The 14,688-nt window shown below is 46.2% G+C and overlaps 1 protein-coding gene across 2 annotated transcripts in view; it reads left to right on the top strand.

Annotated features, from left to right (window-relative positions):
* BBS9 (Bardet-Biedl syndrome 9) overlaps positions 1–14,688 on the top strand; it is a 357,944-nt gene that overhangs the window by 138,643 nt on the left and 204,613 nt on the right. For both annotated transcript variants that reach the window (XM_036738870.1, XM_036738869.1), the window contains exons 11-13: positions 1,603–1,679; positions 4,940–4,993; positions 11,183–11,285. In XM_036738870.1, coding sequence (XP_036594765.1) covers positions 1,603–1,679; positions 4,940–4,993; positions 11,183–11,285 — 234 coding nt within the window. The remainder of the gene's footprint in view (positions 1–1,602; positions 1,680–4,939; positions 4,994–11,182; positions 11,286–14,688) is intronic.

Genomic DNA, 14,688 nt, shown 5'->3' with positions numbered 1-14,688 from the left:
TAAAAGCATTAATGTTACTTGTTATCAAATATACGTTTAAGATAAAAATGTTAAACATTTTGATGACCCCATTATTCACTTAAGTATCTAATATTCTGATTTATTGACTTAAATTTGCCAAAAATATTGCTGACATCTGGAGATTTCTATTTAGTTGGAAAGGACTTCAGAGGCTGTGTAAACTCCTCCACCATCCCTGCTGGTGGTTGTCCAGCTGCTGCTTCAGAGGGAGCCCTCATTCCACTTTGGATCAAATGAGGTCATGCACACATACACCCATATGTACATGTGTACATATATACACCCACACATGCCCTCAACATTTGTTGTTGTTGAGTTTTTCAGTCATGTCTGACTCTGTGATCCCATTTGGGATTTTCTTGGCAAAAATACTGGAAGTAGCTTGCCATATTCTTCTCCAACTCATTTTACAGATGAAGAAACTGAGGCAAACAGAGTTAAAGGGACTTGCCCAGGGTCACACAGCTAGTAAGTGTCTAAGGCCTTCCACAATATATATGTGCCTAAAAACACACATACCAACTTACACATGTACATACATCAATATATTCATACACACACATGCTCTATGTATGCACATGCATGCATTACATATGTATACATGTATATTGCCAATCAGTCAACAGGTATTTATTACATGATTAATTGCGCTAGGCACTGTCCTCAAGGAACTCACATTCTAATTGGGGAGACGACATGCCAGTAACCAGGTACATAGAAGATACAATGTCCATGGTAAGACATTAGCAATGAGCTAGTGTAATACCAGGCAGAATCATATGATTATAGGGCAGGACCCATTTGTGTGTGTTCTAGAATAAGGTATTAAAAGGGATTTTCCATTATTCCTTAAAGAAACCTAGAAGAGTGTGAGGCTGGTCTGATGATGGTCAGGTTGTAGGAGTGGCCCTGGGAGAGTGTTTCATCACCGCAGGGTCCGCAGAGGCCCCTGACGTTGGTCTGTTGTCTCATGCCCATTGGGCTGCAAGCACAGGTTGGGTGGTCTGGCTGCCCAGGCCAGAGATGTTGGTTTCTCCAGCTTGATGCTACTTCTACTTAGAAGGGGGTGGAAATGAGTGAGTGAGAAACAGTAGAGTTGCAAACAAACAGAGAAATGTGTAAATAGGTGTCAGTAAAACAGCACATGAGCAAATGAAAGATTCGCAAGAGGACAGAAATGACAACTTTGTTGCTACTTTGCTGTCAAGTTTAATATGCACCTAAAAGCCAAACCACATCCAAAGTTTGTGGTTACCGAAAAGAATCCTCTTCTTTGCACATTGGAATGTTTGTGTTTGTTGATGGTTATTCAATTCATAATAAAAATACATTTAAAAAAAAGATTTCTCTGTGGTCTACTTGATAGTTTAGGATTAGAAATTAGGTGCTTTTTTATTGACTGGGTGTGTCTTTCATTTAACCGATGTTTTTCCATTTGTAACCCATTAGTTTGATAAAATCAGTGAGATTGGCTGTTTCCAGAGTGGAAAATAAACATGGGGAAGCCATCTCTAATGTTGGTTTTTAGGGGGCAAGACCAGCATTCCTGTGGAAATACTTAACTCGGACCTTTCTTTGCAGGTCCTCTACCGCTACCTGAGAAAGAAGATTTTCTGTCGATTTTTGCTACTGTGTCTTCCACCCTGGACAGTGTGTCTGTATGTGAATTCATTTCCTGGGGGATTATGAAGAATCAGTGATGGTTGTGGGGGTGAGGAGGTGAAGTAGGATTTAGGACCAGGCAGAAATTTCAGAAGATGTCATTTAAACTTGGTTAGCTCTAAAATAGCACACTTCCTTTCCCCTACCAGGGAGAGGATTGGAAAAGGCAGCCCCTGGGAGTGGCTTTTACCTATCTTTGGGTTCATTCTTCTCCTTGTTTCCTTTGGCACCTCTCTGTGCACACTAGAGTCCTAAGAAGGCCAGATGTATCTACCCTCAACAAACAGAGCCTAGGACCTTTGGCCCACAGATCTGATGGACAAGGAGACAGGGTTAAGTTGGAGTGCATTTGATGGGCAGGGTCCCCTGGTGTGAGGGTGAGCCCAGCTAAATTTAGAGAGGCTGTCTGGAGGCTGATGAATGTTATGGCTGAAGCAGCTCAGAAAGACAATCTTCAAAGGCAGAGAAGGGTTGCCATCTGTATTGGTGGAGGGCGTAGTCCTACTGGTGAAATCGCAGATCCTTAAAGTCTCATAAAAGGCTCCAATAATCTTCTTTAAGGTCCGTGGTTGAATGACTAGAATCAAGAGAGTTCCATCTTCAGCAGATGTGACTTTTTGGGCACCCTCTTAGAATCCTAAGCCTTCTTTGTGTTGCTTGGGTTGGTATCTATCTTACAAAGAAGCTCTAATTCCCCCCTGTTTTTGGAGGGGCCAGGTGTCTCCACCAGTATTTAGCTTCCTTTTATTTTCCCACTCTCTTTCTTCCATTCCCTGGTCTTTCTTTTCTGCTTGGGCTGATTCTAGGGTATGATGTTGGGGCAGAGGCTTTAGGTTGGTTTAAGGGCAGAGGGGTGGCTACACAAAGGGACAGCTGTCGTCCGGCCAGCCTGATTCCTCTGTCCCTTTGCTCCATACACGAGATTAGTTATACCCTGGCAAGCTGTATTTCATAGCCTGCACTCTGGGTCTGGTGAGGTCTGTGAAGCTTGACATCCAAGACTCTTGTTGATCAACTCAGCCATGGGACCCAGCTTGTAGAATTTGCTGTATTTAGCCCTCTTAACCCATCATTCAGCCTGGGATATCACTTCAATGATCAGGCATCAGAAATCTAACATAATAAGTGGTTTTCATGAGGTTTTCCAAGACCCACCTTAGTACAAACAATGAGACCCAAGTTGTAATAAAAATCATGTTCACGTGCCATAGCCCAGTGAAAGGAGCAAGCTTTGAAAAACATGCTGCCACGTAGGTCCCGTGTTCATCCCCCTGAAACAAATAGGGGAGGTACTGTTCCAGACCTTCCAGCTTAGATCATGGTTTTTCACCTGGCCCAATGTGGTGGCAGTGAGATCTCTGGCTCTCCATTGGCCAGCCGGCACTCACACCTCGTCCTGCCTCACGAGGGATGCCTTTTGACTTTGGGCCACACATCTTTTTCTAGGTATTTTTTTTCTAGGTGACCTTCAGCACAAGTTACTTAGAGTGAATGATTGTCTTTTGGTATTTTCAGGAAAGGGCCTTGACAAAGTAACATGACGTTGTGGTGACCTGCCTCACTCCTTCCTCCCTATTCGGTGTTTTTTTTTCTAGCGCCATACTTCCCCTCTTGATGTGACTGTTGTCAGGACCCATAATTCATTCGTAAAAGAGCAGCCAGTGATATTTAAGGGAATACTGTTGGGAAACAGGAGACGCTGAGCCTGGCTCAAATAGCGTTCTTCCTTCTCCATTTTTGGGGGACAGTGCTTTGTTGCTTTTGATGCACAGCTCCTCAAGAACCTAGATGCTCAGAGATGCTCAGGTGTTAAGAAAACAGAAAGGGGTGGGGGGGGGGTCCTTTCATTTTTAACTCCACCTCTGGAAATGGGAGAAACTGAATTCTGCTCCTAGAGCGAAAAGCCTGCTTTGATATCTGGCTTGAGATTCATAATTAAAATGACAGGATCTTAGATCTTGAGCCGGAAGATTCCTTGGAAATCACCTAGTCCTACCCCCTTGGATAAGTGAGGAAATTGAGACGACAGGGAAGTGATTTGCTGAAGGTCACACACATGCCAAGTGGCAGGTCTGGAACTTGAACTCATGTCTTTTGCCTCAGCATTCCCTTTAAATTCACCTCTCCATTTCGCCCAGAATTAAGGAAGATCACATCATGCTGAGGTGAACAATATGGTTTGTGTTAATTTAATACATTTTAAGGATCTGTGATTTGCAGGGACGTGGGGCCTTCCTCTACTAACACTAATTGTGCCTCTTCTCTTACTTAGCTGCGTTGCCCGAGGCCTAGAGAAATTAGGAGCCTTACATCATGGCCACACCACTTGTGTCATAGGCCTTGAGCCTAGTCTTCCTGTCTCAGTCCAGCCCTTGCTTCTCCTTCCTCTACTGCATGATTTATTGAGAATTTCTGAACTTTTTATATAATTCTAGAAGCAAGCATTTCTATTGGATTTTCCTCAAAAAGAAACAAAATCACCAATTATTTCCTATTGCTTGGTTAGGAATTTTATTTTATCTATCTACCCTCACCTTCCACGACATAAATTTGTGTTGTGATTTTTAGGGTAGATTTCACTTGTCAAATTTTCTTTTTATTTTTTTTAATATAGAGTGAACACAGAGTTGCTTCTAGAGACAAAACCTTTTTTAAACGTGAAAACCTAATCCAAAGACAGGAAGATGACATAGTTAATGGAGTTCTCTTTTTTGAAATAGTTACCATCAGTGAAAAGAAGCCAACTTGTCACTTGCCTTTTAGTCTTAAGAACCTTTCTTAATCTCTTTTGGTTTTAAGGAGCAGGCCCCAGGAATGTGATTCCTCTTTAGGAGCAAAGATGCCTTTTCCAAATTGAATGCGCAAGGAAGGCTTTGCAGAATGGAGAACAAGATGAGATTTGTAGACAATATAAATATCAAGTTTGTAGAGACAGATAGTTTCAACATTCAAAGAGATTGGAAATTAATGTCTGGGACGATATAGAGTGTGACCTTTCCTCTCCCCCCTTTTTTGTGGGATCTTTTAAATTTGAGTTTATGCCTCCCGAAAAGAGGAGGTATAAAAATCTCCATTGTGTATTTTAGTCTGTCGTCAGAGTGATAAATCCTCACAGTCAGTTCCCTGTTTAGCTGTTTGATGGTGGGGAGTTTATATTGCGTCCGTTGTATTCACTCATTCATGCGTCATATTGGGATCGCTCTCCCCCTTCCCCCCTGCTACCCTGTTTCCTGATTCTCTCTTTCTGTCTCCACAGCAAGCCACCATCAGTGAAGCGGGAACCGAAGCCGTCCCCTCTGTCACAGTGAAGGTATTGAGCGAACCCTAGGTGGCCACGTGCCAGACGGTAGCACACATTTCATCCTGGCATTTTCCCTGCAAGTCGTTCATGCAACGGGTGGGAAAGCCTCCGGAGTGGTTCGTGTTTCAGGGGCCTGTTCGTTCAGGCTGGGGGAGCGGATGGCCTTTATCGTTAGGTGACAGATTTCCTGACAAGGTATATTGTAGCGTGAATCTCATTTGTCGCTACCCGTTTTAGGTGGTTATGATTCTGGTTGAATTGAATGCCAAGTGTTGACCCGGTGGCAAGAGCGGGTCATCTTCACTTGACCAGGGCCAGATCTGTAAGGCGCTGAAGGCTGTTCACAGCTTGTGGGGAGTCTTGGGTGTAGTTAGGGATCTGAGGAGATTGTAGCCCATTGGGGCTCCCTCCCAGAGAATCTGACATTGTAATGAGGCGCAGAATCCCGGTTGGGTCGGTCCCAGAACCTTTCTGGTGACTCAGATGTTCTGTGGTTGTTTGAAATGCCTTCCTGAGCTGCTTCTGTAACATCTGAGACTGATTCTTCTTGCTTGTCCTCCCATGAAGTTGACTGTAAAGGGCAGTACAAGAGGAAGGTGGAAGTGGGCATTCTGTGGGAATTGGGCCATGTGCAGTTATTCATTCCCACCCTGAAAACCTCTGCCCTTGGTCCCCTCCCCCACTTCCTCCCTCTGAGTTGGGTTAGCGCATCGTCCATGGAGATGCCTCCCAACTCTGCACGTCGCCCTCTTGTCTCCTGACCTCCATTCTGTACCCGTAGCTGCCAGGGCGCTTCCCGTTGGGATTTCTCACAGACATCTCAAACTCATGCTTTCCAGTGTGCGTTTTTCTATATAAACTTCATTGAGAGGCATCTTTGTATGATGGACAGATCAGCAGATCGAGAACCACGGGATTTGGACTCTGATCCTCCCTCTGCTGCTTCCTGCCTGTGCAACTGTGGGCAGATCACTTCCCTTTTTCTACCTGTTTCCTCATCTAGAAAATGAGGTGGTTGGACTGAGTGGCCTCTGCCATCCTGGCCAGCTCCGTGTATGCTCCAGTTCTGCTCCTTTCTGTTGAGGGGACCACCGTGCCTCTAGTCACATGGTTTCCAGTCCATGGAGTCTCCCTTGATTCTCCCCTACCCATTACTCGGCTGCCAGACCTCCTTGCTCTCCCCTTCCGGTGTCCCTGTCTGTCACCATCCTCCTCATTTTGATGGCTGTGGCCTTGGGGGAGGCTCTTCATTCCTCATCCTGTCCCCATGCTGTGGCCCATGGCACTCCACTGCTCCAAAACCATCCCTGCCTCCCTATTGTCTCAAGTCCTGCCCTTCAGGGCCCTTCCCCATCTCACTGTAGGCTGGCCTTCTGCACCCCCTGTACTCTTTTCTCTGGCTCCCTACCCTGGCCCTTGCTGTCCCCCATGCCTGAGATGCTCACCTCGGGCTCCACCCTTCTACACAAAACCTTTCTTGGTTCCCCTCTCTATGCCCCTCCCCTGCTCCCCATTGCTAGTGCCTGGCTTCCCAAATTACCTTGGTCTAACTACCTTGGATTCTGTGTGTGTTCTGGAAATATTTATCTATGCCAGAGGCAGCGTTGGGTCATGGGTTCAAGTCCCGCCTCTGATACACATTGTGTGACCCTCTCCAGGCAACTCTAAGACTACAAAGTTGTAGAGAAGGCACCAATCAGGATGTGCAGAGGGGGTTTCCTCACCTGGGAACTCCCTGTATCAGTGAAGTCACAAGTCCGTACCTATCTGTGCCTTTGTTGTTTCCACTGGATTCATTCTTTGTGTGTGTGTCCCCAGCACTTAGCGCCGTGCCTGGCACTGAGGGGAACGCCATAAATGCAGCTGATTGATTAGTTGTTTCCAGACCCGGAGGCTGTCTGTCTGTCTGCTGCACCTTTTGGTGTGCTGGAAATCCAACTCAGATGGTTTGCAGGCATTTGCTTAGTGGACAGTGTGGTAAGCTTGATTGTTCTGTTTAGTGGAAAACACTTATCATTTCCTTAACGTTGGAACCCAGAAAACTGGGGACTTTGGCAGTTCAGACAAAACTGGTTTGGAGTCCTCTCCCTCTTTCCCCGCTCCCTTCTTCCTTCTCACCTTTTCTGTTTCTTTCTCTCTTCCTTCTTCTTCTCTGTCTCCCTCTCCCCTTGTCTGTTCGTCTCCCTTTCCCCTTGTCTTTCCCTCTCCTCTTCTCTCTCTGTCTCTGTCTTGCCCTCCTTCCCTTCTTCTCTCCCTCCCTCCATACATACATATGCACACACACATATGCATACATAAGACTACTTGGGTTATTGGTTGCTGCCCTTGGAGAGGGACGTCAGAGAGTGGAGCGTTGCCAGTTGGGTTCGTTTGCCCTGGATCCAGCTGGTAGCTGCAGTTGGGCTCTTTGGCCCTAGGTTGAAGGCAGCCCACATGCGTAACTACTCCCCAAGCTCCTTTTTTGGGATTCTGCCGTGGGAAACAAGGGTGGTCTTCCGCAGTTTTCTCTCCCCAAACTCCCAAATCCAGTCAAAAGCTCCATCCCCTTTATGTTACTTAGTCTAGAAAAGCATTAGTGGCAAGAAGTCAAGTCCTCACACAGTGAAAATAGAGAGTTTCTGCAGCTGGGCTTGGGAAGGCAGGCCTCTTCATCCCGAGTGTCGCCTCAGAGGTGTTTTGTGTCTAAATCAGTGAACGTCACTAATGTGGTAGAATCCGAGGACGCGGGTCCAAGCTCTGGGTGCCTTCTTTCCTGAATGACGTTGGCCGCATCATTCCCTGTCTGCGTCCTTCTTTGTAGGATGAGGGGATTCAAGGTGGCTGCCTCGAAGGTCCATTTCACTCCTGAGTGGGAGTTACTAAGTCAATACCCTTTGCTTCCTGTTCCCTCCTTAGGTTTTAGAACAGTTGGAATCATCTCCTTTATGAAAAGATCCTTCCATAGTCTAGAATTGCTAAGTTGTGCACTTTGGGTCTTCTTGTCAGAGTGGCATCACTACGCAGTGGGTCTCAGTTTCCTCACCTGTAAGAGGATGGCTTTGGGCTCGTTGACCTTTGAAGATCCTTCTAAATTGATGGTTCTGTGTCCTCAGGAGGCTTGAGCAAAACCTATAGGATCCTGGCATGGGAGCCTGAGGGACTTCCTCATTCGGCCTGACGGCTTCTCTGCAGAGTCCAGCCATAAATCTCTCCTTGTTTTCATGTGTAATGACAGCAGCCAAAGTGTGTAGCCATGTCCGTTTCCAGCATGGTCAGTAAATCCTCTTCATTGAGGCTGTTTTTCCATCCGTTCCAAGGGAGTAAAGATGAGGCTACCTTCAGCTTGGGGTCATGATGCGGGACCATCTATCCAGGCAACCAGGAAGGACTTTTGGCATGATGCTTGTATAACGAAGATGAAAATGCAGGATCGTGTTTCCTAAGAATTGTATTTCAGTTTGTAAGGGAAGCTAGAAATACCATGGAAAATCCTTAAATTATCCTCCCCCACCCACCCCTGTAACTTCTCCTTCTCCCCAGTTAAAATAGAGGATTTACTCTTAAGTTGGCCGAATGTCGCTTAACTTTTGGGAGTTTCTGACCCTCTTCTTTGATGCTGTGGTTATGTCTTCGATTGCCCCGACTTAGGCCTAACACATTATTGGCACTCAGTAAATCGGAGTATTGTAGATATCCTGTCACATGACACATGTCAACCAAATGCCCAAATGCAAACCCTTCTTGGATGTAATTCAGTATAAATTTGGGTGGGTAACGGCAGTAGTAAGTACCATAACTAAAGGTTCTCCTGTTTGTTTCTTGTGTTCAGCTGTTTGGTTTTATTTTTTAAAGCAGAGAAAGTGTGGATGGTTTAATTTAGTTCCAGTGGCTGAGTGCTTGGCACACACTTGGTTCACTTTGGTGTTGCAGTTGTTTGAAAGAAGGCAGTGACCTGCCCATGCGGCTGGAAGGGCTCCCTCTGCCCATAGACCATCCAGGTTTGACATCTGGGGTGAAGTGTTGTCTGGCATAATTAGGCTGCCTTGAAGAAGTCCCTTTCATGGCACACCAATGCCCATGGAACTTGGGGAACTCCATCCACTTTGATTGATCATCCTGCCAGTTTCCACGAGTGGTTTGTGTTGGTTTTGCTCTGATGGTTAGTGCAGATATAATGTGAACACTTCCCAGAGCTGCTGAGGTTTATGGAAGGAAACATATCACTTAAAATAAATACAGGATATTTCCAGAATCTAATGGTGTACATCACAGGGCTCAACTCAAATAGAAATGGATGCCTCTAATCCATACATAAGGCTTCCCGCAGTCTGCCTATTGCCTTAGCTTTAAAATGTAACATTATCTCTCTTTTCTTGTATTTTTAATTATTTTGTTAAATATTTCCCAATTACATTTTAATCTGGTTTGGGTCTCACTTGGGAGTGTTGCGGATCACATGCGACCTGTGTGTTTGACACCTCTGTTACATGTCGCTCCAAATTATCCATTTATTCATAATTCCATGGACTTATGTGCTTCCTCCTTCCCCCTTCCCTATCCACCCCCTCCAAAGAAGGCATAGCAGTTTGAGTTCTGTGGTTTTTGTTGTGGTTCAGTTGTTTCAGTTGTGTCCAACCCTCTGTGACCCCATTTGGGGTTTTCTTGGTAGAGACACTGGAGTGGTTTGTCATTTCCTTCTCCAGGTCATTTTACTGATGAGAAAACTGAGGCAAATGGGGTTAAGTGACTTGCCCAAGGTCATGCAGCTAGTAAGTGCCTTAAGGCTGAATTTGAACTCAGGAAGATGAGTCTTCTGGACTTCAGACCTGGCACTGTGTCCACTGAAGCGCTACCTAGCATCCCCTGAGTTTCATGATAGAATCAGGCAAAGGGAAGTAGGATCAGGAGGAGAGCCATTCCATCTTTTGTGGAGGAGCCGTGGTTCAGCTCCTTGGCTTTTGATTTTGAGCTCAGTTTGTAATGATTGATAGAGGAGGTAAACAGGGAAAATGGGAATTAATTCAGGAGAGGAGTATGGTGGGTTTGGGCACACTGAAACCCATTACAAAAGAAGGATCTCACAGGGGTGGTAGAATGGATACCTTCAAAGAAAGAAATGGCCAGGACAGACCCTGGGTGCCCACCTGTGTGCTCTGCTGGTGTCTTTGCAAGGTCAGGAGATGAGAGGAAGGCCGCAGTACATTTGTGGGCCACTGATGGAGACACAGGTGATACTGCATGGGCAGGTATAGTTGAGTTTCAGTCTTCAACAGTGGAGGGACTGTACTCATTGATGAGGTCTCAGATCCATCCAAATTTGAAGTAATATGTGCAAGGCACTGTTTGAATGGCTGGGGTAGGGGCGTTGCAGAGATGAAGAAGCCACAATCCTGGCTTCAGGAGGCTTCTAACTGATCAGGAAAGTGAGACAGGCACAGAAGTAAGTGTCATTCTCGGCAGACTTTTGGAGTGCCAGTGAACTAGGGTGTGGTAGCAGGGCTGGAAGAGGAGGGAGAGGTGGGGGAGACATTGTGAAAGTCGAGTGGAGAGGTGGATGACGAAGAAGAAAGGAGATGATGTAATGATGGCGATACCATTAGTGGAAATCAGGCAATCAGGGGGAGCATTTGTTCTTGAGTTAAAAATGACGAGGAGTTTACTGTTCCTGAGTGGTGGGTGATACTTAGCAATGCTCACCTGTCAGTAGGGGCAGCAGACAGCAATAACTTATGACACTTTTGTGTCAGAGAAGCTTGGAAGCATCTTCATAATGTCAACAGTATGGCTGGTGCTTGTTCCCTGCTCTTCTAGATGTTTCTAGCCATAGGAGGTAGGCCACACTTTTCCCACTGATGTTTCTCTGTTATGTCCTAGTGATTGGTTGGTGCTACTTTCTCCTCCCAGTGGCTACACAGATGCTTAGAGATAAGGTAGAGGTGGCCATGCCAGATGTTGCCTGCTCTGACTTTGAGTCCAGACCCTGAGGGAAGATCTGAGAAGCCTATCACTAGAAGGTTCACCACGAAGTGGCAATTCCTTTTGCAGATCCATAGACTTGCAAAGGCCATCTACTAAGATTTGGAAAAGTTATGATTTGTGTCTGTGGAGAGAGAGCCACCATGGCCAACCTGGGACCCTGGGGTCTTTGAAGTTTTTGTCTGAACTAGTCCAGAAACAATATCATTTTTGGTAAATACTTTGTCTTCAACTTGCTTTTAGGTCATGATACAGAGCCGGCTAGCATTGCAGAAAACCAAGTTATCTATTTATGTTGAGTCACCATTGGCCACCACCTGTGATCACTTCATCTTTGAGTCCTTAGGTAAGTTGCCACATCTGTGTCTTGTCTTCCCAGGAAGTATGTGAGCTTGACATCAGGCTTAGGTTTTGTTCTTTGCTGCCCTGAATGCAGTGCTCAGAACTCAGAGAATGATGGGCTGTGGGGCCAGCATTGAGCTGAGCAGGGATCCTTGGCATCACATCTGACCAGTGGTAATCTGGGATCCTTTGAACACTGTCAGTGAGTAGGAATGTTTCCCAAAGCAGTCCCCCACTCTGATTGTTAGGAAGCATTTGGTCCCATCAAGTTTAAACATTCCTCATTGAGACTTCTATGAATTGTTCTTTTTTCTGTGCCAAAGCCAAGCTAAACAAATGTGATCCTTCTTCCATACAATGACCCTTCACACACACAAGAGGAGGGCTGTTATTTTCCTGTCCATCCTATCCCTAGGGGCACCTAGGTGGCAGAGAGGATGGAATGCTGGGCCTGGTGTCAGGAAAACCCAAATTCAAATCTGGCCTAGACAAGTCCCTTAATTTCTGGCTGGCTCACTTTCCCCACCTATAAATTGGAGATAATGATAGCACCCACCTTCCAGGGCTGTCACGAGGACCAGATGAGATGATCGATGTAAAATCACTTAGCGTAGTGCTAATGCACGTAGTAGGCATTATCTAAATACTCCTTCCATTCCCTTCCCCCATGTCTTCTTGTCATCAGGTTAAACATTCCCGGTTCTTTTAGCTGAGTCCCGCAGGGCACAGTTTCATACCCTTCCCTGATTCCCAGGTCATCATTCTTGGGGGTCCTTGCTTCAGTTTCCAGTGTCCTCCTTTGGATGTGGTTCCCAGAGTGGAACGAAAAGCTCCACCGAGGAGAACACAGAGATGGTTCCTCCTTTATCCTGAACATTAAACCTTTATTGATGCAGCCCAATTCTTTTAACATATACATCCGTCTGTTTTTGTACCCGGTCACCCTCACCGATCTGTGTGGCGCTCGCGACTCAGCCGGCTCTCATGCCTTTGTACTTGGCCTCACATCTCAGGACATTTTTCCTCATCCGCTATTTGTAGTTGATTTTAAAAATCCAAACATAGGGTTTGATGTCTCTCTTATTGACAGATACATCTCTCTGTGTCATTAGACTTGATCCATCATTTTAATCCCTCAATATCTTTTAAGATGCCACCTTTGTCATTTAAAGTGTAGGCTGTCTGCCCCAGTTTCATTTAGTTGCAGGTTGGTCAAGCCTTCCTCCAGGACATTGACCATAGCACTGACCTGATGCTCTTTGGCCGATGGCAGAGCCTTGTGGTATTCTGACAGAGGCCTCCTTCTATGAGGACAGGGACTCAGGAGTTCCTTTTAAGTTGTCTGCAGCAACGCCCGGTCCCTGGTCTGCCAGGACCCCATTAGTTGTGTGCCCAGAGGTCAGTCACTTAATCTCGGTATCCTCCTTTAAAATGGGAGCAGTTATGTATCAGGCACGGTGTCTTGTGGGTCCTTGGCCTGAAGATGTGCTAACTCGTCTTCCCTGATAGCTTGATATTAAGTAGCATCCCAGAGTACCTGTTACCCATGGCAGTCCTTGGAGGACACTGCAAGAATCCTGTCTGGGGTCCGTCCAGTAGAGCTCGGACCTGAAGAGAATCCCCCGACTGAACTTCTCTTGACCCCCTCCAGGGGTCAAGGAGCTTCCCTGGCTGTGCTTCCTTAAGTAAAGTCTCCACAACTCCTCTCTGTGCTTCTCATTCAGGGTCAGAATGAAGCAGTCGGTCTTTCCCGTGAAGGTCCTTGAAACATTTGAAAGTAGCTCTCACATGCTTTCTTCTTTCTCTTCTCCAGACTAATTGTCCCCACTTCCTTTACGCCATCTTTGTGGGCATAAACTTGAGGCCCTTCACCATGTCGTGTTGTCATTCTCTGTGCCTCCTTGAGATTAATAATTGTCCAATCCACAAGCATTTATTAAGCGCTGGCTGTATGTCAGGCGCTGGAGACACAAATGCAAACAAAGACGCCATCCCTACCCTTCAAGAACTTCTGCTCTTGTCACTCATACTCTTGGAATGTAATGGCTGGAACTGAAGACGATTCTTCTGATGGATGTGACCAGGACAGAGTTCAGGGGGCTAGTTCAGGGCTGCCTCCACTCACCACCTCCACTTCCTTTCCTCTTACTCCCGAGCCCTGGAGTTCTGGCTTCATTTGTCCTTTCCAACGGGATTTATGAATTCTCTATGGCTGAATTAGATGGCCTTTTTTTTTCTCCAATCTTTATCCTTCTTGACCCCATGACAGCATCGGACACTGTTGACCGCACTCTCCTCTGGGAGGCTCTCTTGGTTCTCTGCCTCTCCTTTGCTACATCTTCAGCCATTTTCTTCTCTCTGAGCATGAGGGGCTTTCAAAGACCCTCCTCTCTCCTGTCACCACATTCTTTCTTGGTGGCCTCGTCAGCTTGCTTTTCATCTCCTTTAGCTGTCTCCCACTCTCTTCATCTAGTCCTGCTCCGTCTTTGGAGCTCCAGCTTAGCGTCACCAGCTGTCCATTGGACTTTCTGGCCTGGATGTCCCATAGGCATCTCATACTCATCAGGGCCGCATCAGATCTCATGTTCCCCCCAAGGCTCACCCCTCTCCCTTTTCTGTGATGGCACCGCTGGCGTGCAGCCTGGGGATCATCGTCGAACCCTCATCTTCTCTCATGCCACACGTCCAGTCAGTTGCCATTTATTCTGATGTCTGCCTCTACAACAAACCTCCCATCCATCCCCATCCCTACGCTCGCGTGTCTTCTGCCCTAGTTTAGACTCTCATTACTCCTGCACTGTCACAGCAGCACCTGGTCGGGCTCCTTGCCTCAAGCTGTACCTTCTCTGTTCTGTCAAATGGCTCTTCCTTTATTATTATCATTACAATTGCTGTCTCCCGCTTTGCAGCACCTTTATTTTGTACAATCTTTCTCGTCTCCCTGATGAGTTACCTATCCCTTATAAAAGGAGTTATTAAAGAAAAAGAGAAAGGACCAGTTCAACCAAAATCACCGACACGCCAGCCCAGGCCCGCAGAATGTGCCCTGCCCCACCCCGTTCTGCACTTGTCTGTGTGTACAGGGCGAGATGGAGGTGCGCGCTCTGTCCCTTCGCAGATCTTAACTGCTGCACAAACGTGGTTTGCTGTTGTTTGGTGCCAAGCTGCTTGCTACAGCTTCGACTGTTTCTGTTCCATCCTTTGTATCGTTGTAAGTGTTGCTCCTATGTTTCTCTTGGTTCTGCTTCTTTGCTCTTGTTTCTTTTCAGCTAAGTCTTTTCATGCTTCTGGTTTTTTTTTTTCTTCATATTCATTGTTTCTTGAAGCCTGATTTTATTTCACTATATTCAAGTATCATAATTTGTTTACTTCTCCCAATCAATAGGTCCAAAACGACCTCCCTAAGA

The sequence above is a fragment of the Trichosurus vulpecula genome, chromosome 9 (genome assembly GCF_011100635.1).
Source record: "Trichosurus vulpecula isolate mTriVul1 chromosome 9, mTriVul1.pri, whole genome shotgun sequence".
In the NCBI taxonomy this organism is placed as follows: domain Eukaryota; kingdom Metazoa; phylum Chordata; class Mammalia; order Diprotodontia; family Phalangeridae; genus Trichosurus; species Trichosurus vulpecula.
Note: the sequence above shows the minus strand (reverse complement) of the source record. Positions and strands in the feature narration are given on the sequence as shown.